The following is a 27,246-nucleotide window of genomic DNA, read 5'->3' on the forward strand; positions in this document are numbered from 1 at the left end:
GCTGCCCAAAACGCGTGCGTATGGATGGAGTTTTGTATTTCTTAATGATGTCCTTTTGTTTTGCAGATGCGAGTAGCAGCGTCGGCGGAGGCGAGAAGAATGCAGCGCAGGTAGGAAAAGTTTCACGATGGTTACTAACCAATGTCCTTGCTTCCACAGGGTGCCGAAAAATGGAGAGCTGCAGCACGTGGCTTGAGATGCACCGATGGATTGGGTAAGTGCTGCGCTGGTTGTTATCTCGTGCAAACCTGGTGTTCTTTTCCCTTCTCAGATGCTGCAGAAGATGAAGATGGTATTTCAGAAGGTAAGATTACGGATTTCTCTTCCCTAGATGCAGAAGTTGAAGATTCTCTGGAGCTGACACGGTGAGCGTCTTGCTGCTATTGCAGAATAACGCGAAGCACGTTGCTCTGATCGGGCGTGGTTTAAATAGTCCTACTGGAGTGCTTAGGTGTCTCCTTCCACAGCAGCCTCGCCCAAGTAAGAAGTCCCAGCTTCCAGAATAGTTCCAGTATCCAGTCCCAGGGAGTGGTGCTGGCCACACCCAGAAGGTAAAGTAGTTCCAGCCATGGATGGATGAGGATTTCATCCTGCAGGGGAGTGAGCAGCATGCAGCCGGTAGGTCCACCCAAGCACCATTCCTTACATCATGAGCCCGGCACGTCCTGTGCCGGGACTGGGTCCCCTTATGAGCCTGGCGCCACTGGCGCCAGGACAAGGTCCATAAGGCCCCTACGGGAGCCGATGGGTGCCTGAAAATAAAGTTGTGACCCAGCTTCCGAGGCAGTTGGGCTAAACCTGACTCCTTGGAGGCTGCGGTCATGACACATTCATCCTGTAAATACTCCACCATAATTTGTAATACTTTTTTCTGCATATCTGGTGTATACTGCCTAAATGTATCATGCACTTCAATTGGAGACATGGCGGCATCCGTAATCCATCTAAGCGCATCTCGCGTACAGATTTGCATCTCTTCACTAAGAGGTTTCAACAGCGGTAAAAACTGTTTCTGAATGTACGACGTATGCGGTTTATCTTTTTTCAATATTTCTTTATGCAATCGATCAAGTTATCGCTTAAACACAAATATTCGGCCTACGTGTTCTCGTAGTTTCGCCGCATTATCTTGCAAGTTCAAAAGAACAAGCAAATCACCCAACTCTTGCGGTACCACTGTATCAGTCAAATCACTCCATATTTTCACAAGATAATCCCCGATACATTCTAACAATACCTGTTGTTCACCAAGTCCTCTATGATCAGATATGGGACTTTCCACAGCCACTTCATTGTCATCATCAATATACGTTTCGGCTCATTCTTTCAGTTCTTCTTTCCTTCTTTTGCTAATCATACTACGAGTCTGTCTAATACTTCCTTGCGCAGGCCCCATCTCTGTAGATTTGCCTGCTAAAGTGGCTAACTCGTGCTCTGAAGGCGGTGGAGGAAATGTCACAGGCACAGTGGGAGAAGAACTGCTTACTGCAGGTGCGGATGGAATCACGGGAATAGGAGGTACATAAGGAGGAGGTGCAACTGAACTGGGTCAGTACTTTGATGTTAATTTTTATTTTGTTTATTAGTTCATCTGATGTATGCAAATCTTGTGAAGGATATATTTTCTGTACATCTAATTGGAAAGCCCTATCCATGTTCCTAATGGCTTCTGTCTGCTGATACTGATCATGCTCTAGAGCTTTCTCTACATTTGTTTTATGTCTACGTGCGTGTTTCTCCCTACTTCTCAAACGGAGATTAGCTTCCTTCCTCCAGTCTCTTACAATGTTGAACACTGCAGATCTGGCCTTTTTGCGTAGCAATACTGATTCTACGTGTTCTATACGTGCTAATTCAAAGCTCCCATTATTAAGCCACTGAAGGTCTGATACACGTCTGGTCTGCCTATGCCAAACCGCATTAAACACTATTGCCTGGTTAATTCTTACCCTTTTCTTAACCTGGGTATTTGAACTTGCAAGTGCAACACTCGACCAATATCAGGTCTTTTAAGAATCAGGGCACGACTCACCTGATCAACCAATTTGTCACTCAGGACGCAATTGGCCCGTATAGAGACGCAACCAAGAATCATCGCAACCGCGTGTCTGGCTCAATTTGCCTCATTTCCAGGACCCTCGCCTTGATGCTCTCTGGGCGCTGCTCGTCGATCAGGGATCGGCTGTGTACAGATCTGCGGAGGAGTCTCTCCACTTCTACAGGGGCACCCCGAACACCTTCCGATCCCGGTCCGACGGCTTCGTCCTCGTCTCTCTTGCCTTCCTTCAATTTCAACGTATGTGATGGAGCATTAATGGGAGGGTCCCTATTGAAGCGCCATATTTCTAGGCCATAAAGACCACATATGGAAAATAAGGCACAATAACCATATACTATAATGACACGTCGGGCGCGAGGTTCATTTTCTGGTTTTATTCAAAGTTTCTCAGTCGGCCGACTGGGTCTCAACGCCTCACAACGTGTCTTCCCAGACACCGTGAGATGCGAGAGAGCGAACAGTGCTCAAGCAGCAATATATATACATCATACATTATCTTTTGTTAAGGCAATTCAACCCGCCCTTATACATGTCATACGGGCTAGGGTTCAGTGATTGACAATTATGACACGTTATGACAAATCTTCATTCAGTCTAAACATAGTTATTCTAGCAAAAGCAGCAGAGACAGCTTTCTGTTATGGGGAACATGGAGCTCTGGCTCGGTAAGGATATCTTGTTATTAGCAGAGAAACATTCCATACTACGTTACCTGTGTGTTACGGCTCATGAGCTAAGGGTCAGATAGTTCTGAAGCAGAGAATACCATTTCCGCGAAGGAGCACCGCTTGGAGAATATAATTCAAGTTTAACTGCCTTTTACAACAGTGCTTGCAAGACAAACCGGCATCTGGACTACTGATTAGATGCGGCTTCTGCTCGACTTCAAGGACTTGGTGAGAGAGAGAAACAATGTGTTTCTGCACAGTTTGACATTCCTGTCTGCGTTAGCATTTCAGCGTTCAAGCCGTGGCCTCGCTCTGTGGGCGAAACTAAAGCATAGAATATATTTGCAAAGCATTTAATAGAAAAAGCAAATGGCCGACATTTCACAAAATGGACGCCCTTTGGTTACATTCACGATTCTTGGATTGTGATGTTTGTCATATGATACGATTCGCTTCTGGCCAACATACTATGCGTATCATTCGACTATGGGATTACTTTTCTGGTCTAACAATAGGGGCCTACAGAAATTCAGAGGAGGGGGTCTTCCCTTCCAACCCGATAGTCAAGCAACACCTGGCGGGCTTGTCTAGGCTCTACCTGCCCATCAAGAAGCCACACCCCGTGTGGGACCGCAGTGTGGTGTTGGAAGGCTTGGCGTACAAACCCTTCTAGCCAGTGGCATCTGCGGACATCAGGCTGGTCACCATTAAGACAACTTTGTTAGTGGGACTCGCCTCTGCTCGCAGAGTCGGCGAGATCCAGGCTCTGGGGGCCTCAACCCTATACCTATTTCCACAGGGATAAGGTGGTCCTGCAGACTAACCCTGCGTTCCTACCTAAGGTACACTCCGCTTTCCATCTAAATGAGGAAATAGTCTTCCCTACGTTCTTTGCTGTCCCCAAGGACGAAGCTCGGAGAGTCTTGCACTGTCTGGATGTCGGGTGCGCTCTGAAATTCTATCTGGACAGGACCTTCCGCAAGTCGGACACACTTTTTGTCACCTTTTGGAGGCTCCAGACCCGGGTATCAAGCATCCAAGGCATCTATTGCCTGGTGGATGGTTGCGGCCATCAAAGAGGCCCATGAGGGGCAGCACAAGCCACTGCCAGCTAACATGCACGCTTGCGCTGTCAGGGCCAAGGCCATGGCCATCGCTTTACAGCGGCAGGCTCCTTGGCAAGTCATAATCAGGGCGTCCACCTGGGCCACCCCTTCGGCTTCTGTAAGCATTTCTGTTTGGACGCCGGCTCTAAGTCAGATGCAGACTTCGGACAGGCGGTTCTAAGGAACTTATTTGCTTAAGGAGGGTATCCTCTCCACCCTGGGGCTATATTCAGTTGTAATCGCCCATGCAGTATGGAGGAAAGGGGACAGGATGTAAGAGTAATTATGTTACTCACCGTAGTGACTAACAGACTCTTAGTCCTTCGTCCCCTTTCCTCCGGTACGACGTCCTTTCATCACGGAAATGTAAACGCCTGCAATTTAAACATGTACATGATTACGAAAATGTACATCGACATTTTTAGGGGGGGTGGGAAAGGGCAGGTTAGGGGGTAGGCAACAGGTAAAAAAAATAGGTGGGGAAGGAGGGGTTTGGGGGGAACCCCCAACCCCAAATAAAAAGAAAATTGTACATTTTCGTAATTATGTACACGTTTAAATTGCAGACGTTTACATTTCTGGCGATGAAAGAACATAGAACCTTTCCTCCATAAGTTCCACCATCCTCCCCCCTAATAATACTGGTGTCATTAGGCAATGTTAAATATTGTTGATGCGCCAATGGGATTGAGGTGTGGCGGCGGTGGGTGGAGTCAGGATAGCGCATGCTCCCAGGGCCGCACCCCCATGCGCCTCTAAATTTAAAAGGGGGAAGGTTTTTTCTCGTGAAAAAGATTCTCCCATCCGTAGGAAGGGAAGCCAATGCATTATGGAGGAAAGGGGACTAAGATAATGTTAGTCACTATGGTGAGTAACACATTTATAAATACCAGAAATTAGGCCTCTACGAGATGTGAATATGACAAAACATTTTCCAAATAGGGTTGAGGACATAGTAGCTGCCTCCCTTTAGAGCCTCTGCATTGCCCAATGACGTATCTGAAGATTTTTGTATTGGTCTCCCTCCTCTCAAGTAAAGTCATGAATCCTGTCTGAGACTGCAGTCATCAATCAAGTTTGCTATAGCACTCTCACTGGTATCCCTTTTCTGTCAGGATCATGGGTTCACCCTTGTGGTAAATCTACATCCAGGGGTCAGTACCAAACCACTTAGAATGATGCTTGCACATACGATTTTGGTACTTCGGTCCTGCACTCACCGACCCCTCTCACATTGTACCTACATATTCCTTCCATTTTTTTTCTCCAGAATCCTGTGTCAATGGTTGGCCAAAACGGCAGAAGTGTGTCATGTAAGACACTTTAAATTACATACCGTTTCTTTGATTTACACTTTAAAGTAATGCTGGTTGGCATCAAGCCGTCACTGGCCACACTTGGACTGAATATTTAATATCATCTTAATCCAGTTCTGAAAAAGTTCATACTTTGGCATGCACTTTATAGTCCTCCCGTGAGTACAGAGGAAAGCTCCAATAAGACAATTAGAACAGGCCACTATCACTCCATTCTGCTTTGCTGATTCAGCTATTTTTTTAAGGACATCAAAGTGACAAAACAATTGTTGCAACAAAGATTACAGATGTAACAAATGATAAGGGCTCTGAAAAATGATTAATGACTGACCGCTTTTAATTCAAAAGTAGGCAGGTAGAATAGTTAGTAGAGCGCAGTTGGTCATTCATGGTCAGTTTTGAAAAACTCCAGCTGATTGTTAAAGCAAGAATGCATTTAAAATTGCATAGTGACGTTTTTTATTGCTTGGAAGGTTGAGCATATGTGTATATCTAGTCCCATGTTCAAATTGGGGCTAGGGACAACATTGGTGTCTGTTAGCTTAATTGTACTTTAGGGCTGCAGCGCTATCACTTCCATTCCTCAGTTTCATTGGTATCTGGTATGACTACAGTGTAGAATTCTTCCCAGTAGAGTCCAGTTTTGCACCTCATGACCTCATGACATCATGAGAATGTAGGGTAACTGGCTAAGTGGGCTTTTCTGGGAGGATATTGGAGAAGGTGTTCATGGTAAGGGGTCGAACAACAATATACCTGGATCAAGAAGTATTTTTCTTACACTTCAGGGTCTCCCCTGTCCTACGGAGAGGAGATGAGCCTGCTCCAAGCATACAAGTGGAGGTGACTTTTTGAACTGTGCTTGTATATTTGTAATGGATTCCTTCCTGCCACGGATTCCAGAGGGTACCCTCTCCAACCCAATTCTCCACAAAGGTGGAATGTGAATGTTTTCACCTGAAGATGCTTGACATCTTCACAAAGGCACTAGCAGCTCTGGCTCTGGCACCTGTGGCACAGGCAGGGGCACCACTGGCTTTGGCGCCGATGGGATCCCACTGCATCTTCCGCAACGGGCAGGGTAGTCTCAGGCGACCACTCCCCCACGCCTACGAGCTCAAGCCTGGTCTAAGTGGAGAGTGAGATCGCTCAGCGCTCACTGCAGCATCCTCTTTGATGTCATTGGTGCCATGGACTCTGCGGCTCCGCAGGAATACGTCCCACTTCCCAGAGATGCTTTTATGTTGAAAATGCATCACCTTTACAACAAAGGTGACCAGGTCGCATTTGGGTTTGAACCCATGGGTCCTAGGGACGAGAGGGACTTCCCTGAGGTTGTCTACAGGAGTGGCCACATCGTGGACCTGGCAGCTGACCTGCAAAAAGAGCCAGCGTTCTTGGCACTTCCCTGGAGTTGGACACTATGCTGGCACCAAGACCAGGTAACCCTCAGACTGTTTTTCAGAGCCTGATGCCAAAGGTGGCCAATACACTCTCTCTCTGCGCCGTCCAGGTTCAGAGTTCAATACGAACTCTGCATCATATTGAGAAATTTCCCAAAGTCGGTGACACTGCTGTCCTTCAACATGGCGGTGGAGGCCCCAGTGTTGGAAGCAGGGGACCAGCCTATGTTGTCCCAGTAGACTGGGATCTGGTGAAGAAGCACAGTCCTGCACCATCAGACCTAGCTTTCCTCTCTGGCCATGCATCACCTGAAAGCCCAGTGAAACGGGTCACAACTATAAGCCTGAATACCTCCTACTTTTCTGTCCCTTTCACCGAACAGTAAAGCAAAAGGCTGGATGCATGGGGCAAGAAGATGTTTGCGTCAGGCAGTCTCGCACTTCGAGCCATGAACGCCTCTTGTGCCATGGAAAAGTTCTCCTTTGGCCTTGGTCGGCTGTAGCCCGTGCGGCACAGCACGTCCCAGAGGGCAATATGAAGGATGGGTTTCTGTCTCTGGTCTCAGACTGCAATGAGGCAGCATAGTAGATGCTGCAATCTAGCTTAGACACTTGGGACTGCGTGGCAGGTGCATGGCCACTAGCACAGTTGGGCAAGTGCCATTCATGGCTAAGGATGTCAGGTTGTGTTGCCAATGTCCAGTCAAGCCTGCTTGATATGCCCTTTGAGGTACAGAACTCACTTGGAGCAAAGGCTGATGACACCCTCCATAAAGTCCAGTCGTCTATGACGACTGCCAAGTCCTTGGGACTCGCAACCTATCAGCCCAGCACGCAGCCCTTGTCATGGGGCAGGGATTTTCACCCCATTCCTGTTTTTGCCGAGAGGGGCTGTGGACAACCTGCCTGAGGAAAGGGGCAAGGCAGACACTTCCCCAGAGGCAGAAGTTCTCAGCGAGGAGTTATCGTGGCAGCAGCTGTACCCTTGGCTCCCCAGAGCACCAAACATCAGGGACCGACTCCAGCACCCATCACCGGTGGGGGTAAGGCTATCATTGTTTAGCAGGGAGTGGTCACAGACCACGTCAGATGCTAGGGTCCTACAGGTCATCAATCTGGGGTATTGCCTTCCTTTTCTCTAACGCCCACCAGACCACTGTCCACCCCTTTCTCTCTGGACCCCATTCTTCTGGAGGTGGTCCGTCGGCTTCTGGCAAAAAGAACGCTATCAAGCTTGTATCACGTTCAGAACGAGGAAGGGGGTGGTGCTCCACCTACTTTCTGGTGCCAAAGGACAACCGAGGCTTCTGCCCCATTCTGGATATACAGCTACTGAACTTGTTCCTTTGCATAGACAAGTTCAAGATTGTGACTCTAGCCCAGATTCTGCAAGCCAATGACCTGCAGGACGGGTTCGTTTCCCTGGAGCCACAGGACGCCCACTTCCATTTGCTGATTTATTTGAAGCACAGGAAGTACCTGAGATGCATGGTGGGTCAAAAACATTACCAATTCAGGCTCCTGCCATTGCCTCATTCGTCAGCACCCAGGGTTTTCACCAAACTGCTGTCTGTCTGTGGTAGAGGCTCGACTCGGGAGGGAGGGCGTCCATGCTTTTCCCTACCTGGACCGCGGGCTGGTCTGCGCTTGCTCACCGGAGCTAGTGTCGGAACATCCTCTCCGTACATGCACTCTCATGCACAGTTTGGGATTTTTCCTGAACTTTAAGAATTCTCAGGTTATGCCCTTCCAGTCTTTGATTTATGGGGCCAGTCTTGGACAGTTGTCTGCATAGGGCTTTCCCACCCGAGGATTCTAGATGGTCATTGTCCTTCAATCACAGACACATGTCTGAGCCTTGGCCTTCCTGCGCCTTCTGGGACTCATGGCCTCCTGCATTGTAGTGGTGCCAGAGGCAAGGCTGCGCATGAGATTGCTTCAGTGGTTTCTTTGTTGCAAACGGTGCAGTTCCAGGACCACATGTTGGACCTTCTGGAGATCTCGAGTTGGGTGGCTCAGGACCTAGCGTGGTGTGCCGGGCAAGAAAAGGTGCATTGTTTCGGCAACCTTGGCCCCTGATGGTGGTCATGGATGCACCTCTACAGGTTGGTGTGCTCACTTGTCCGATCTTACAGTGAGCAGACTGTGATCTCCCGCAGAGTCTCAGGAGCACATCAACTTGCTGGAGCTGAGAGAGATCAGGCTGGCCATGGTCGCTTTCGTCCCATCTGTAAAACACAAGGCTGTGCTTATCCTGACAGACAACACAGTGGCCATGCACTACCTCAAAAAACAAGATGGAGTGGGTTCCTTGCCTCTGTGCAGAGAAGCAATGAGACTGTGGTTCTGGGCTCTTGATAACAGCGTCTCCCTGATGGGCCTTCATCTGGCCAGATGGGAGAATGTCACTGTGGATGCAGTGAGCAGACAGACCTCAGCCTTCCATGAGTGGGAGCTCTGTCAGGAAGTTCTTGAGGAGTTCTTCTCTCTTTGGGGACTCCTCAAGTTTACCTCTTCTTTTCCAATGTCAACAGGAAGCGCAAATTGTTCTGCTCTGAAGAATTTCCTCATCTGGGAGCTTTGAGGAATGCATTGACAGTCGAGTGGACTTTCGACCTCCTATATGCGCTCCTGCTGAACCCCATCATCCTGCTTTTCCTCAGTGGAGTACGTCTGTTCGGAACCACGCTGATACTGATCACCCCAGACTTGGCCCGGAGAACATGGTATCCGGAGTTGCTGGACATGCCCATCTGCCCTCCCTAATGCCTTCCGAGGAGAGTTGACTTGCTCTCCCAGTCAGAGGGGCAGTTCCTCCATCTGGATCTCAGCAGCCTCAACCTTCATGCTTGGCTACTGAGAGGCTGAGATACAAGCAGTGGGACTTGTCGGATTAAGTCCTACATGTGCTCATTACAGCCCGGTGGCCTGCTAAAAAATCCACTTGTGCCTGCAGGTGGTGTACATTTTTGATTTGGTTCCGGGAGAGAGACGTGGCTCATTTATCCTGTCTGCTGTCCTCTTCTATGTTGGATTTTCTGCTTTTCTTGGCCCAAGCCGGCCTGCAGGTTGGCACTGTGAAGTGTTACCTTGCTGCTATTTTTGTGTTCAAGAGGACCCCACAACAGGGCTTCTCAATCCTTACTGTTATGGAGTTCTTTCTGGGTTTGTGTAACCAGTTTCCTCCCTACCAGTTTGTGGTTCTGGGGTGGGATTTGAATTTAGTTTTAATATTTCTATGGGTGCTCCGTTTGAGCCTCTTCATTCCTGTTCTATTCGATTGCTCACTCTTAAGGTGATTTTCCTGATTGCCATCACTTCTGCAAGACTAATGAGTGAGCGCCAGGCGTTGTCTGTTTTACCTCCCTGTTTGTTTTTTTCCAAAGAGAAGGTGATTTTGAAAGGGGGGACCCTCCTTTCTTCCAAAGACGGTCTCGGATTTCCATCCCTCTCAGAAGATCCATCAGCCTGTGTTGTTCCCTCTGTCTCACCCTTACAAGGCAGAGCAATGATTTCATTGACTGGACCACATATGGGCCCTTAAGTTCTAAGTCTCTCGTTCTAGATAGGCTAGGAAAGATTGCCAGCTTTTTGTTGGTTACACTGATGCTTGTGCTGGCAGGGCTATGAACAAAGAGACCCTGTCCAGGTACAGCATTCTCTTTATTTCAGAATGTTGTGATCTGGCTGGGAAGGATGCGCCAGAGGGTCTCGGCTCATTCTACCACAGGAGTGGCTGTCCCCTTTGCCCTGCAAACAGGGTGTGGGGGGGCATGTCCTAGACATTTGCCAGGTGGCAGAGTGGGTATCTCTGCACACATTCAGTAAACATTACAGCTTGGATTCATGTGTGTGCCAGGATGCCCGTTTTTGTAGGGCAGTCCTTCAGAGTTTTCTGGTTTACGTGGTGTCCTTGCTTTCCTCCCTCCTCCAGATGACGTACTGCTTTGGGAATCTATCATAGATGAGGAACAGGTGGCAAGACGGTATCCATTCGAAGAACACATTACTTACCTCTTGTTAATATATGGATATCATAGATGAGGAATACGTGGCAGGAACATCTATTAGAAAGAACATTACCGGGAAGTAAGTAATTGGTCTGTGGCCTCCAGAACTAGTCCTTCAAGAGGTGGAATGACCCAGACCAGGGCTGGGCATGGTCTCTGGTGAGCTTTGGACACTTGTTGTCAGCGAGGTTTACTATTCGCTCATAGTGTTAATTGAGGTCATGTAGTATATTTAAAAAGAAAGAGGGGGTAGTAGGCCCACCACATAACACGCGTTCTTTTAGGTGAATAATGCAACCCTGTGTTTAACAGTGGGGCCTGTAATATGTTGGGGAGTTCTGAGCGAATTCTAGGAACCCAAGATTAGGTACCTGTTCAAGTGAGTCTCACCAGGGCTCATAGTTGAAGAGAGGGTAGAAGTGTTTCTTGTACCAACGGCATTTGTTTATCAACAGAAAGTTCCACATCAGCACTCCAGATTTGTACAGGAACGGGTATGTTGTGGTTTGGATGCCCACTGGTGTTCAGGTTGTCGCATGGTATCAGGCCGTTGGGAGCCTTCCCTAAAGTGACACCCATGACTGAAGTAATAAAGGAATAATGGTGCTGATATCAGTCTCGGGGCACTGCTCTTAGTTTGGGGCATCGTACTGTGAGTCTTCTTTAAATGTCTCTGCTTGCTGTCTTGGGAAGGCTTACTACTGCTTTGCTTGGTGTGTTTGCTTAGCACCTTTGCAATTGTACCAGAAAACAATGATCCCATTAAGAATTCATTATGTGAATATCTGTACCACCAAGATTTGCGTCCAGTGTGTAGAGTTGTACCTTTCGTACGTGTGTGTTAGCTTCTTGGTATATGGAGCAATATTCAATGCAATTAAAGTTTTGTAGAGAATCTTGGATTTTGTGCATGTATACATGGGTATGGCTGATTGTATGCTCTCTGATTTATATAACCTTTACATAGGCAACTGGATCCTCGTTAATCTGGCATTTGGAGGTATTGTACTTTCTCCAGCATGGGGTCTGGCATGGATTCACATGCTCATGAATATTCCCAGTCGGCAGGCTGGGAATCCTTGGTAAAGAAAAAATCAGTTTGTTTCATTTCTGAACTGTCTTTCTACTAATAACCAATCACTGGGTCGTACTGCCCCCAGCCAATGACTGCCCTCTACCTAAGCCCCTACTCTGGCAGCCATCTTCAAATTTTTACCGCACGTTCAAGTGTTGGGAGTCATCGTGCTTAGCTCTCGAGCTTTTACTGAGTGTTGCGTTTTTTCAAAGAGTTTACTCTCATTTTTCGGCCAAATTCAAGCCTCAAGCTCCACCAATTCATCTTCCGATTAACGGGGACCCGTTTCGGAATTTTCTACGCCCCTCAAGGGTGTTTTTTCGTCGAATTTCACTTCTTGGAGGATTCCGGAAGATCTTTGAAGCCTACCCTGTGTGGTGATGGCTCAAGACAAAGGAGACTCGACGCCTGTTGGATCCAAGCTGTTTAAGAACTGCCCAAGGTGTGGACTGCAGAACGTCCAAGGAGGATGAGCACACTGTGTCTCTACTGCCTGCACTCCGACAAGTCGCACGTGGACGAGGACTGTGCGTTCTGCAAGAACATGTCTGTCCGGACAATGAAAGACCGTCAGAAATGACTCCCTGACTGGCTGGAGGCGAAGAGCCCGGCAGCAGGTGAGAAGTAGTAGTCTGAGCGGTCTTCTAAGACCTTTGAGGGCACCACAGCGTCAATGGCCCAACAGAAGGCCAAGCACTGCGAGTTCACAGGCACCAGGAGCGCCGTTGGCTCGGGCTCCTCGGCTGCCAGGCCGGGCGCAATGTCACCCACGCTGTCAACCACGAGCGAACGCTCCGGCTCAGTGAAAAGGGAGTCGGAGAACCCAGGTAAGCTTCGGGTGAAGCCCCGGTCGATCCCGGCGGAGAAATCCAAGGGGAAGCGAGGCAGTGACCCTCCCCCCACAGTGAAGGCCTCTGACGCGCCTAAGGTTGTGAAGGCTCACATTCACTCGGCTAAGGCCTCGATTGAGGGAGTCGTGGCCTCCCTGGCGAAGCCCGCAGAGGCGACTCAAGTGGAGACGGCCTCCAGGCCTTGAGTTTCCCTGTCATCCCGGAGGGAATCGTCTTTCCAAACAATCAAAAAGACCCCTGTGAAGCCCCGGGCCGAGGAGGGCGGGTTGGGGTGAGGTAGTCCTAGCAGACTCGGATACCTCCCCCGAGGACGAGCTGTCTCATCAAGGCAGCGCTGCACAAGAGGTTTGAGGAGGCCAGGCCCTGCGGGAAGGATCCCAACGAGGCGGACGCAGAGAGCGAGGGCGGAGGCGACGTGGAGCGGCAGGTTGAGGAGGAACAGGGGGAGCCTCGACCGAGACTCGCGTCTCAACCTAAGCCAACACCGCCTGACAGGTTGGAAGACATCTGGCGGGCACTGCACACCTTTTGCACGCAGATAAGGACAAGGTTGCTCTTAAAACTGGTGTACGATCCAGCGGCACCTGGGCCGTTGGGGAGCCCTCCAGCCAAGCAGAGGCGAGTCCATCCACCCCCACCCCCACCTTTCCATCCTTCACCTCCATCCCCTCCTCTGAGGGATGAGACGGTGATGATGGGGACGGACGACGGCGGAGACGATGTTAACAGATCTCCCATCGCCCCCTCCCCGGGTTTCCCCTCCCGACGAAATTGGCTTGTTTGACGCCATGATAGTCGGGGCCTCGGAGCTCTTCCAGCTATGCCCCGAAGAGCAGAAGGAGGAGGGATTCCTGTATCAACAACGGAAGGCCAAAAGGAAGACCGTACTCTCAGTCCCGCTGTTGGACGACATCTGGGACGAGGGATTGACCCTTCTGAAGAACCCGGCAACGGACCCTGCAAACATAGACCAGAACGAGAAGTACCGGGTCCCAGATTCCGCTCCTATGTGCCTCAGGGCGCTGCCGTCTTTGGACTCAGTAGTCGGCCAAGAAGAAATTGGCAGGGACGACGGCATCAACTTACACTTCCCCGCCTGACGTCGAGGGGAAGAAGCTGGACGCCATGGGACGTCGGGTCATCTCGTTGGCAGTGACGACCATTAAGGCGGCCAACGCTCTCGCTTTCGGGGCCCTCTACGATAGGGAGCTGTGGTTTAAAATTGCCCCCCTCTTGGACTTCCTCTTGGACGACAAGAGAGCGGAGGCCCTCGAAATCCTGCAAGAGGGCGAGGTGGCTATGGATCACGCCATTACGAAAGCCACAGACATCGCCGACACTGGGTTTCGCCAGATGGGCAACCGCGTTTGCCTTCGCCAGCGTGGTTGGCTTAGGGCCACCGACTTCCGTCAGGACATGCAGACCAGGGTACTGGACATGCCCTTCGACAGGAACAATCTGTTCGGCAAGGCAGTGGACGAGTCACTGCAGGCCATCAAGGCAGACACCGAGACACCCGTGCTCTGGGCATGCTACATCAGCAACGGCCGTCCTTTCGGACCTCCGGAGGCAAGTCCCAAGGTGCCTCCAAAGGATTCGGCGGCAGCTCTTCGTCATACCGCCAGGCGGCCCGTTCCTCCTCGCAAGAAGCCTACAGAGGCCGCAACAAGGCCGGTGGACATCGTTGCCGTCGCCAAGGGGGCAAGGCCTCAGCGAAGCAGGACTGAACCGGCTGTGATGTCGGGCCCCCACCCAAGCACCCCGGTTGGAGGCCGGCTGGCGAAATTCATCAGCATGTGGGAATCCATCTCCACCGACCATTGGGGGCTGGATGCCCTGACCCACGGGCACACTCTGGAGCTCCAAAGGAAGTGCCCAGACTTTCCACCGGTGGCCAGGAAAGAAAACCACATCCCACAACTACTTCTGGAGGTACGGCAATGCTGGCCAAGGGTGCTATAGAACTTGTCCAGAAGAGGCTCAGGGGCTCCGGAGTATACTCGCGGTACTTCCTCGTCCGAAAGAAGACCGGCGGCTGGCGGCCTATCCTGGACCTCGGACGCCTCAACAACTACATAAAATTCCAGATGGTCACCCTTCAGCACGTGCTGGGACAGCTGGAAGAAGAGGACTACCGGTCGTCGCTGGACATGGAGGATGCATACTTCTACATCCCCATACACAAAGGACATCGAAGGTTTCTATGCTTCGTGGTCCAGGAGCGGCAACACCTGTTAAAGGCACTGCCCTTTGGTTTGAAGTCGGCGCCAAGGGTCTTCACACAGTACCTGGCGCCGGTGGCGGCGCGGCTGCGCCTGCAGGGGATCCACATCTACCCTTATCTGGACGATTAGCTCGTCCGAGTGAAGTTAAGGGAACTCGCCGTCGACCGCACAGCGAGGGCCGTCCGCATGCTCATGGAACTGGGGTTCTCGATCAACTTTGCGAAGTCCTGCTTGGTGCCATTGCAGGACGTCCTATTCCTATGGGCCAGGCTCAACATGGTGGCGCGGCTAGCTTCACCGTCGGAGGAGAGGATAAGGGCCATCCTGGGCAAGGTACAACGACTGTTGACCATGGAAGTAGCCAGGGTGAGGTCCATCAAGTCCCTGCTCGGCATGATGTCATGCATCTACCTCGTGCGTCTGTGCAGGATGCAGATGCGGCCACTGCAGGAGTTCTTCAATGCCCGTTGGATACAAGTGACGGGAAGCTTCGAAGACAAGATCTCCCTCAATTAAACTTTCCGTCAAGCGAGATGGTGGTGGGGCACCCGCATGCATCTTGCGGCAGGCACAGCCTTCCAGACCCCAGCGCATCAGGAAACTGTGACGACGGACGCCTCCCTTGAGGGATGGGGCGCGCACACCGGAGATCTCCGCGCAAGAGGCCTTTGGCTCCCGGAGGAGAGGTCACTGCACATCAACATCCTGGAGCTCCGGGCTGTGTTCTGGGCCCTCGGGTCCTTCCTTCCGTCCCTCAAGGGCAAGGTGTTCACCGACAACACCACAACAATGTTCTACATCCAGAAGCAGGGCGCACCAGATCTCCAGCTCTATCCAAGGAAGCTCAGGATCTGTGGCACTGGGCTGTCGCCCACGGGATGTTCCTGGTACCCGTTCACCTGGCAGGAGTGAAGAACACCGTCGCCGACTCACTCAGCAGGGAGCTGCGCTCTTGCCACGAGTGGGAGCTTCGGCAGGATCAAGTGGATCTTCTATTGCGACGATGGGGAAGTCCCCAGATCAATCTGTTCGCGACGAACACCAAGTGCCGGAGGTTCGCCAGCAAGTTTCCCCAGCCAGGGAGCATGGGGGATGCATTCTCCGTCACATGGGACGGCTTGTTCCTCTACGCATTCCCACCGTTGCCACTGCTACTTCGACTCATCAGTCAACTCAGACGGTCCCGGTGCAGGATGAGCCTCGTCGCACCAGCGTGGCCGAGGCAGATATGGTTCCCGGACCTTCTGGACATGTCCGCGTCCCCTCCAGTCAAGCTTCCGGCGGACTCCGATCTTCTCGCCAGCCAAGGAGGCGTGATCCTGCATCACGACCCAGGATTGCTAAACCTGCAGGCCTGGCTCCTGCAGCACAAGAGTTTGGATGCTACGATATCCCGGCGGACTGCAAGGAGGTACTTGCCAAGGCCAGGGCGTCATCGACTCTTAAGTGCTATGGACATAAGTGGAAGAGGTTCTCTGACTGGTGCCGTGCACAGAAGATAAACCATCTAAGGTTTACGGCCCCTCAAGTGCTGCCGTACTTGCTGTCGCTGGCCAAGGCAGGGCTGGCACACGGCGCCATCAAAATTCATCTGGCAGCTATCTCCTGCTACACCAGAACTCCGGGGCGGTCATTGCTGTGGTCCCACGCCTGGTGAAGGAGTTCATGAAAGGACTGTTCCGCTCATTCCTGCCAGTGAAGGCTCCGGCCCCGGCATGGGAGCTCAACGTGGTGCTGACCAGGCTCATGGGTCCGCCATTCGAGCCTTTGCATTCGGCACCTCGGCCAAGCAGTGCTGCGCAACCTGTTCGCTTGAAGGTGAGCCTGGCGAGGAGGTAAGAGATGCTTAATGTTGAGTTGTTGAAATGCTTAATGTTGAGCCTTGCCACCTCACGTGGTTGTGCATGTGTGTACTGCTATGCATTCTTGTATTAGCATTTGAATCCATGCAAGACCCCATGCTGGAGAAGGAACAAGTTACTTACCTGTAACTGTTGTTCTCCAGCATAGGTCTGGCATGGATTCACATGCGAACCCTCCCTCCAACTCCTCTGCGGCTCTTCTCTTGGTCCTACTGCACTTTACATGCTACCAAATCTGAAGATGGCTGCCAGCGAAGGGGCTTAGGTAGAGGGCAGTCATTGGCTGGGGGCATTATGACCCAGAGACCAGTGATTGGCAATTAGTAGAAAGACAGTTCAGAAACAAAACTGAAACTGATTTTTTCTTTGAGGATTCCCAGCCTGATGACGGGGAATATTCATGAGCCTGTGGATCCATGCCAGACCCATGCTGGAGAACAACAGTTACAGGTAAGTAACTTGTTCCTTTTTGGTCACTGCATTAATGAGTTTACTGAAGGTGTGAGGGTGGTGGAGGGGAGAGCTCCTGTCCTGTTAACGCAACATAGCCTCTCATAAGAAGAGGTAGCTGCTCCGTTTTCATTTTTAAGCAGATTACCTACACACACAAATGTGTACACGTGTGTGTACAGATTTAAGTTTTGCCATAACATTCCTGTTTTTTAAACCTTTGTATTGTTATGTATTTTGCAGGGTGCCTTATAAAGTACTGGGCACTGATGCTGGCCACTTCAAAAGCACAGCAGCTCCTTTTTCGTATCATTGACGTTCTGCTTTTGCCACATGCAGTGTTTCAACAAGATAAAGAACTTCCCCCGGCAATGCTCTCTGCAATCCGTGAAAGTCTACCGCTTTACCTTCAGGTAACTTGCGTTGAGCTAAAGTTTTAACATCTCCAGTTTTAGTTTTAATTTAGTGTGCATGCGATAATAGAGATGAAGAACTATTACGAAGTATGTAAGTATGCATCAGTGGCGTAGATCGGCTGTGGCCAGAGGGGCAAGACCCTTCCACTTTAACCTGTGGCGCAACCCTTCACATTATATGCACAGGAGTGGATGTTTGTTGTGTGCGGCTGCTGTCGTTCGTGGGTTACTGGAATACTGCTCACAATGTACTGAGAAGTGAAACAATAGAGGTGCAGAATTTAACATGTTATTTTGAGCAGTCTCTTTGCTTGCATGTTTTTTGCTATTGCACAGGAGAAGAGAAAGCATGCCTGTTCGAATCCTGGCAAGGCTGATTTATCTTTATGCAGTTGATCATCAAATGGACACTCTTTAGATGGGTTGTAAATATAGTAAGGTTTACAGCTTAGTCCATGTCACTGGCAGAATCCTATTCTAGCCCCAATCCTCCCTATTATGAAGCTGCAGGTACTCCCCAATATGCATTTAGTGCATTCTATTAAGAGTCATGTGCAATGTGATGGGTGCATCTGGTTTCAAAGCCCAAACGCAGCTCAGTTAGAAATGTAATCATCCAAAAAAACAAACTGAATCACAAAGTAAAACCCTTTCTTAGATCATTTCCATAGTGTTTGCTTGTAGACCATCAAAACAGTTCTCCGTTTTTGGAGCACTTCACTCTTTTGTCACACAAAGTGCAAACTGCATGCTTTTGTAAAACAGTGATATTAAGCAGGTGGCTTAAACACCCAGTTTCTGTTGTCTGGTTCGCAAATACAGTGAAAAACCTCCAATTTTTGCTTGGCTTATATCACTTTGTATCCCCTGGAGGAATCCTCACCAAACTTTGCAAAAAAAGGTATATGACTGGCTTTGAATTTTTTCGCCAAGTTGGGTGAGGTTTTGTGCAGGGAGGGCAAAGTTATAGAGGGGGGGTCCCAAAATTATTATTCTTTCCATAGACTGAATGGGGAAAAACTTTAGGCACGGCTACAGGCTGAACGGCTGGACGGATGTTCACAAAATTGGCGGCAGGAGCGGGGGCTTGGGTGAGAAAGCATGCTTTTGTGTGTGTGGTGGAAATCCAACCAGTATTTTTGTTGCAAAGAGCTGAAATGTACGTCCCAAATAATTTGTGATATCTGGGAAGCAAGCTGTGCGTGAAAAGTTTTTGAGAAACGCTGCCATGGTGTATTGGAGGATAGTGCCGCGCCGCAAGGGGATGCAAAACATATTTTGCAGGATTGGCTAGGTGAAAGAGGGCGAAGCGAAAAATTGCCAATGTGTAGTGCTGTAGCCTAGGCCTGTCGGTGGTTATGTTGACTTTGTGCGTTTGCATAGTTGTATGGCGGTGGGTTTGTGGCGAAATGTTCCCATGCTTGTGTGCCTTGCCTTGTAGTGGTTGTGGGTAAGGCGTAGGCTTTTGAGTGCATGGGCAGAGGCCATAGGCCTCCCCTTATACCCAAGAGCCTAGGGCTTGGGCAGCCCCCCGCAGTGTAATGACTCCATGCATGGGAGAGCAGTGAGGCAATTTGCGGATAGGTCATCAGGCGTATACCTTCTGTGGCGACGGCGTGGATGCTGCCTTGGGAATGGGGACTGGATTGCAGATGATGATGATGATGGGGGAGGGGGGGATTGAGAATGGGTGACATTGCTATATGGACCATGCACGTAGCTACTCTTATATGCTTTGTTGGCGGGTAGCTGCACAGACGACTATCATATTTTGGTCAATGCAGGCAGACTGCAGTGGGGATGGGGAGTGCATTGGAGACACTTTGAGGATATTTGCAGTTGGTGTACTATGTTGTGTTGTGCCTGCATAGCTCCTACTGCCTTGTGTGCATGGCTACGGCCCTTGGACATAACAATGTGGCCAATGGTTGGAAGTAGGTGTGAGAATGTTGCCTTGTTTGGGTCCTTTAGTGTACCCATACGTACCTGTAGTCAGGAAAGCTTTGTGGCCACATGTTCCCATGCTCGCCTCTATTGCCTTCCAGTTGGTTTGTACCAGGACTAGGCTCTTGGGGGCATGGGCGGAGGCCATAGGCCTGCGCATGTACCCAAGAGCGTAGGTCTTTGGCACAACACCCACAACGCAATGCAGTCATGTATGGGACCACTGTGATAATGGTGTGTGCATTGCACACATACGTACAAAGAGTGCATTCCCTTTGCCTTTCTTCATTTGCATAAGTTATTATACCCCTACCTTCTGAGATCCCGCTGTTGGCTAGGGGTGCCAGTAGTTATGTTGTAGTTGTGGGTTACCATTGTGTTGTGGCGGTGGGTAGGGGTGTCGGGGGCTGTGGTACGTGTGTCAAGTATGGTGTGGGGTGCCATGTTCCCATGCATGCCTCCATTGCCCTGGAGTTGTAATGGGCAAGGCCTAGACTTTTGGGTATTGGCGGAGGCCATAGGCCTCCGCATGTACCCAAGAGGCTAGGGCTTGGCCATAGCCTTGCTTCAGGGAGGGCAGTAAGACATTGGCACATGGAAGAATTTTTTACCATCACAGTTTTGCGATATGAACCTTTTACGCAGCTACTCACTTATACTTCATGGGGGTAGCTGCACAGGTGACTATCATTTTGTGGTGAGTGCAGGCAGACTCCATTGGGGATGGGTAGTGCATTGGAGGCAATATGAGGGTATTTGCAGTTGGTGTATTATGCTGTGTTGTGCCTGTAAAGGCGTACTGGCTTGTGTGCATGGCTAGGGCTCTTGCACCTAATAGTCTGGCTACCGTTTGGAAGTAGGTTGGAGAATGTAGCCTTGTTTCAGTCCATTAGTGTGTATCCATACGTACCGGGAGTCAGAAAAGCTATGTGACCGCCTTGTAGCATGCATGCCTGTATTGCCTTCTAGTGGGTGTGTTGAAGGGCTAGGCTGTTGAGTGAATGGGCAGAGGCCATAGGCCTCTGCATGTACCCAAGAGGCTAGGGTTGGCCACAGCCTAGGTTCAGGGAGTGCAGTAAGACATTGGCATATGGAAGAATTTTTTACCATCACAGGTTTGCGATATGGACCTTTTTTTACGCAGGTACTCGCATTTACTTAATTGGCGGGCAGCTGTAGAGGCGACTCGTTTTTTGGTGAGTGCAGGCAGACTCCATTGGGGATGGGGAGTGCATTGCAGAAAATATGAGGCTATTTCCCGTCGGCATGCTATGTTGTGTTGTGCCTGCAAAACCCCTGCTGGCTTCTGTGCATGGCTGGGGCCCTTGGACCGAACAGTCTGGCCACTCATTGGAAGTAGGTTTCAGAATGTTGCCTTGGTTGGGTTCCTTACTCTACTCGTACGTACCTGTAGGCAGGAAAGGTATGTGGCCACACGTTCCCATGCAAGGCTGTATTGCCTTGTAGTGGTTGTGGTGTGGAGATCTAGGCTGTTGGGCACAAACCCGCAACGCAATGCTGCCATGTATGGGAGTACTGTGATATTGGTATGTGGATTGCATATGTACAAAGAGTGCATTCCCTTTATCTTAGGTCATTTGCATAAGTTATTATAACCATACCTTGTGACATGCCATAGACCTTTAATATGTGAGTGGCCTAAGGTATGTGCCTTTGTAGAATCATTGTTGAGGACATGTTATAGTCCCTACAGCAGCATTGGTGAGATAGGACACCATTTGTGTTTGGAATGGTGTGGCCGTGAACAGAGCCTTGCTTGAGGGACATGAAAGGTTTTTTTTACCGTGTAACTTTTGCGACATGGCCCATGTATGCAGCTACTGGCATATATTTCATTGTCGGGTAGCTGCACAGACGACTACCTTCAGAGCCCATTGGGGATGGGGAGTATATTGCAGATGATATCCGGATTTCTGTAATCGGTGTACAATATTGTGTTGGGAGTGGAAAGCCCCTACTGCCTCCAGACCTAACTGTCTGGACACTGGTTGGAGGTAGGTTTCAGAATGTTGCCTTCTTTGGGTCAGTTCTTATACTGATATGTAACTCCAGCGTATACTCTTGGAAATATGTATGTCTCATGTGGGTGCTCACCATTACAGAGTGGTTGTGGAGGACATTTTGCAGGTGGTACACCACTAGCGGTGGCGTGAAGTACCTTCACTTGCCTATGGTGTACGTCATTGGCCTTGTTGCCGTTCATGGACTGAGATGCCACCATATATGTTTCGTACGGTGTGCCCCTCATAATGCCCTGTGCTTTGAGAGCGAAGGAAGATATTGCGAGATGACACGAGTTACTAAGCATTACACATGTCAAGTATGGATAATGTACAGACCAACCAAGATACATTTGTAGCTGACAACATCATCAACGCCGTTCAGTCCAGCCATATACAGGACGGCAGGCCATCTGAATGTTCGTTTTGTTTTGCGTACTTGTTGAGATGGCCAAAAAATGCGGTTGGCGCTTCTACTGTGTGCAATTGTAATGTGTGCATCACTTCCATTACCTATCCATGTGTGCGGCATATACCATCGCAGCAGTCGCTGGCGCCAGAGACTTTACTTGTGGAGAGTCGTTCCTCACTGTGTGCACTCCAGGTATTTTCTTTGTGCGTGCCAAGTGTAGCACACTCTGTCATTTGAGCACCTTGCTCCGCAAAGGTAGAGGGAGAAAGTGTGCGGTACAGTACATTTATAAATATGCATACAGAACTGCAGCTTAATACATTTTATTCGTAATACACGTGATGTAAAGTTGTACTTGCTTAACTTTGGCAAATTCCATGCTTGCATTGGGTGGTCGAGAAATTGCAGTGTACGGCGTATGGAATCGTTGCAGACTACCTTTGGGGCACATGGGCAGAGCAACTGTAGCGTAAATTATGTATCCTTTTTTGCTTCACTTCTATAGAATGTCTGACCTTGGAACTAAACATGCTTCCGCCACAAGGCTGCTTTACAATGAGCGTTTGTCCTGGTCAAGGAGAGGTGTGTTTGGTTTCGCTTTCCGTAGATGATGCTGGGGAAAAAAAGGAATCCGCCGGAAACGTGTTTCGATTGTAGCATGCATTTCTGAATTTTAGTAGTGTCATTATGGTGAAGGTAGTACGACGTATAAGTAGAGATGATGGTCCGTACACATACAGCCCTGAATGCAAAGATGGCAACATACATAAAATGTGCTACTGCAGTACCGAAGGAACATTTATGTGTGCAGTGTGTTATGAGGCAACGGTGGACGTTGGCAGACTGTGTGTTCGCTGCCTCAGGATACGTGGGTGGGTGGCCCATCGTACGCCGTTTGGTGTCGTGCTGCATGAACATGTTTGGGGCTGCCGCTCAGCAGAGAAAAGGGAATTACTGCGTGCAGTATTCAAACATTGTAAGGGGGTTATGGTTTCAAGTGGTGTTTCCTTTATACAATAAGAAAGGGAAATGGAAGTTTAAAAAGTTAAGTAGAAATACAGTGTTTGCAATATGGCTGCCTAGCTATGAACCATGTGCTGCAGTGAAATATGTGTTGGACAGGATCTACGTGATTTGTCTGCGTACATTACCCGCGACGAAAATGTTTGCATGGGAAATGTATGCAATACAAAATGTTTGTACATTTCCCATGCAAACATTACATTACAAATCACACAGATTCAAACACACACCCTCACTCAAACCCTCCCGCCCCCCTACTTACCTTTCCTTCAGACGCGCTGTGTCCCTGCGGCTTCGGTTCCCTTTCATTTCCGTTATCGGAGACGGACGCTGCAGGGTTTTTTTTTTTTCCTTTACTTTTGCTCGGGTGAGCTGCAGGGGTGTCCCCCGCAACACCTCGCTCACTATACTGTATACTATAGTGAGCGGGGTGTTGCGGGGGACAGGGCTGCAGCACCTTGTTTTTTTTTTTTTTGTTCTGGCTGGGTGGGTGTCCCCCGCAGCCCCCGCTCACTATACTGTAATACTATAGTGAGCGGGGTGTTGTGGGGGACACCCCAGCCCCCCTGCAGCCTTTTTTAAATATTATTTTTTTCATTTTTCATACCGACCCCACCAAAACACCTAAACACATACCACGAAAAGTTCAAATTTTTGGTAGTTAGAACTTTTCGTGGTGTGTTTTAGGTCTTTTGGTGGGATCGGTAATTTTTATTCTCCAGCATGGGGTCTGGCATGGATTCACATGCTCATGAATATTCCCCGTCGTCAGACTGGGAATCCTCGGTAAAGAAAAAATCAGTATCAGTTTTGTTTCTGATCTGTCTTTCGTAGTAGTAACCAATCACTGATCTTTGCGTCATACTGACCACAGCCAATGACTGCCCTCTCCCTAAGCCCTGCCTCCGGCAGCCATCTTCAGATTTTTACCGCACGTTCAAGTGTTGGGAGTCCTCGTGCTTAGCTCTCGAGCTTTTACTGCGTGTTTCGCGCTTTTTCAGGTGAATTTTCACATTTTTTTCGGTTAATCGAGCCTCAAGCTCCACCGTTTCTACTCCCGTTAACGGGTACCCGTTGCAGGGTTTTCCTACGCCCCTCAAGGGTGAAGATTTCGTCAAATCAACCTCTTGGAGGATTCCAGAAGATTCGCGGCCTACTTCGAGATGGCCCAGGACGCGAGTTCGTCACCCGGACCCAAGCTGTTTCGCAGCTGCCCTGGATGTGGGCTGCAGAATGTGTTTAAGGAGGACGAACATTTGCGATGCCTCTACTGTCTTCATGGGGACAAGACTCATGTAGAGAAGGACTGCCAGTTCTGCAAGAACTTGTCGGAGCGGACCATGAGGGACCGTTGATCTCGTCTCGCCAGCTGGTTGGAGAAGGGCTCAGCGGGTGAGAAGAAGAAGAAAGGGTCCGAGCGGGCTTCTAAGTCCTGTGCGGGCGCCCTGGCGATGGGGGCCCAACACCAGGCCAAGCGCCGCGAGTCCGCTGGCTCCGGGAGCGCCGAAAGGTCGGGCTCTTCGGTCGCCAGGCAGGGCGCACCTTCCCCGGCACCGTCAACCACGAGCCAGCGCTCCGGTTCGGGGAAGAGGAAGTGCGAGCCCCCGGATAAGCTTCGGGAGAAGCCCTGTCCGATCTCGGGAGAGAGGGAGCGAGGCGTCGCCCCTCCCCCTAAGGTGAAGGCCCAGGACGCACCTAAGGTGGTGAAGGCCCCTACCCAGCAGGCAAAGGCCTCTATCAAGGCGATCGCGGCGACTCTGGCCAAGCCGGCAGAGACCCCGCCAGCGGAGACTGCCTCCGGGACTAGAGTTTCCCTGCCGCCAAGGAGGGAATCCTCTTTTCAGCCCATCGTCGTGGCCGCCATGATGGAACAAGGGGGGGGCACGGTAGCCTCCTCGAGCTCTGAGTCAGCCTCGGAGGAGGAACTGACCGAGGTCACGAGGAATCTCGAAGTACAATCCGAGAAGGTTCGGTCCCGCAAGGAAGATCCTCGGGAGATAACCGAGGAAGACGACGACGGCGAGGAAGAGCAACCTTCCCTCCCGGCGCAGCCGGAACCTAGGCCTCAGGATAGCTCGGCGGCCATTTTGTCTGCGATCCAGTCCTTATGCTCTGAGATTACCACGGCCCAGGCCGGAGGACCCGCAACCTGGCCCGTCGGGAAGTCCTCAGAACAAACGACGGAGGACCCAACCCTCTCCTCCGCTCGCCCCCGTAAGGCCTGCAGTTCCCTCCTCATCCTTCCACAAGTCGGGAGACGACGGTGCGGTGGGCTCGACGACAGGTTCTGAAGGCGACAATGACGGAACGGGCCTCCCGTCTCCCGGGCATCTCCACCCGACGAGATTGGCTCATTCCACGCCATGATCGCCAGGGCGTCCGAATTGTTCCAGCTCTGCCCGGAGGAGCAGAAAAAGGAAGGTTTCCTCTATCAGCCCCGGGAGGCCAAGAGGAAGACTGTCATCGCGGTGCCTCTAATCGATGACATCTGGGAGGAGGACCTGTCGGTACTCAAGAACCCCTCCACGGCACCAGCCAAACGGGACCGGTACGAGAAGAAGTACCGGGTCCCCGAGACCGCGCCCCAGTGCCTCAGGTCCCAGCCAACGCCAGACTCGGTCGTCTCGGCGGCGGCGAAGAAGAAAGCGGCGGGGTCAGGAGCCTCAACGTCGAATTCCCCTCCAGACAGGGAGGGAAAGAAGTTGGACGCGATGGGGCGACGGGTCATTTCGTCGGCGGCGGCGACGACGATCAAAGCGGCCAACGCCCTGGCGATCGTGGCCCGTTACGACAGGGAGCTCTGGTTTAAGCCGGCCCCCATATTGGACTTCCTACCGGACGACAAGAGGTCCGAGGCCCTGGAAATACTTCAAGAAGGCGAAGTGGAGTCGGACCACGCCATACCGGTGGCAACCGATATTGCCGATACCGGGTTCCGCCAGCTGGGCAACAGGGTTTGCCTACGACGACTGGGTTGGCTCCGGGCGACCGACTTCCGTCAGGACATCCAGACCAGGGTGTTGGACATGCCGTTCGACGGCAGCAACTTGTTCGGGAAGGCGGTGGACGAATCCCTCCAAGCCATAAAGACTGAGACGGCCCGTGCCCTAGGAGCCCTTCAGCAACGACAGCCCTTTCGGAGCTCCGGAGGCAGACAGGGGGCCTCCAAGGGATCCAGCGGTGGCTCGTCCTACCGCCAGGTAGCACGCTCCTCGTCTCAGGAGGCCTACAGGGGTTGCGGCAAGCAGGGAGCGCCTCTCCGCCGTCGACAAGGTGGCCAGGGCGGCAAGGCCACCACCTGTCACGCTCACCTGATTCCCACGGAGGCGCAGGTCTGGCTTCGAGTGCTGATGCTTCTTCAATGGTGAAGCGCAGGACTCTGATGATGGACAGGAAGGGCCCCTCTACTCTGGCTTTTCTGGCTCGCAGGAATATTCCCCTGTGCGTGAAAAGGGAGTATTACCTACTGACGGAATAATGCTCAAGCCTCCCACTCCCTTCCAACCCTCCACGATACCCTTCCACGATTCCCTGTGAAGTCTCACCTTAGGGTCTGGAAGGATGAGTTCTCCATCCTGCTTCTGATGCAGGGGCGCGTTGAAACCCAGTTACTTCACTGGATTGAGGTTTGATGGGAGTTCAAAATAAGCTTGACTATTCAGGTGAGGCGCAGTAAGAGTTCTGTTGCAAGTTCAAAAGTTCAAGCTTAATAATAATGTTCATTGTCTTATTGCAGCAAGCGCTAATGCTTATGTCTTTTTCCCCTTAGGGGCCGGGGTTCGGAATGCCGGAGATATGGCGCCGACCCGAAGTGAAACGTGCAGTTCCAGTAAATGACAGGTAAGTTCTGGATGAGCGTTCAGGTAATGTCTTTGCATTCACTCATTCAAAGTCTTTGTCTTTTTTCCCCCCAGGGGCCGGGGTCCGGAATGCCAGGAAGCGGCAGGACCCGAAATGAAATGGGAATGACCCAACAGGTAAGTCTTAGAAGGAAACTGAGCTTTTCCTATTTCCCTTCCTTCTCTCACCTTGTTTTCTTGTCTTTTCTCTCTAGGCTCTGGGAAGTGGGTGCGGATCCGGATGATCGCTGCTGAAGATGGAGGCGCCCAGGAAAGGTGAGTGAAATGCAGCGCTGCAGCGATCGAAGCGAAATGCTTTTAAAATGATGTCTTCCCTTTCAGGATCGTCGGTGTTATGTCTCTGTGATGCAGCTTTAGCAGGTAAGGTCTTCTTTCTCTCCAATTCTCTCTGATCTCCCTTTGCAGACGACCCAGGATGCTGACAGGCGTGGCTGAAGTCCAGATGCAGGAGCTGACACGGTGAGCGTCCAGCTGCGAGGAGCAGAACAACGCGAAGCGTGAGTTGCTGATCGGGCGTGGTTTAAATAGCTTTGGTGAGAAGTTCC

The 27,246-nt window shown here is 50.8% G+C and overlaps 1 protein-coding gene across 1 annotated transcript in view; it reads left to right on the forward strand.

The window, feature by feature from the left end:
- MMS22L (MMS22 like, DNA repair protein) overlaps positions 1–27,246 on the forward strand; it is a 1,233,593-nt gene that overhangs the window by 973,671 nt on the left and 232,676 nt on the right. Inside the window, exon 19 of the mRNA XM_069606412.1 lies at positions 17,269–17,438. Within this exon, the coding sequence (XP_069462513.1) occupies positions 17,269–17,438 (170 nt within the window). The remainder of the gene's footprint in view (positions 1–17,268; positions 17,439–27,246) is intronic.

The sequence above is a fragment of the Ambystoma mexicanum genome, chromosome 4p (genome assembly GCF_040938575.1).
Source record: "Ambystoma mexicanum isolate Mex_15411 chromosome 4p, UKY_AmexF1_1, whole genome shotgun sequence".
NCBI lineage: Eukaryota > Metazoa > Chordata > Amphibia > Caudata > Ambystomatidae > Ambystoma > Ambystoma mexicanum.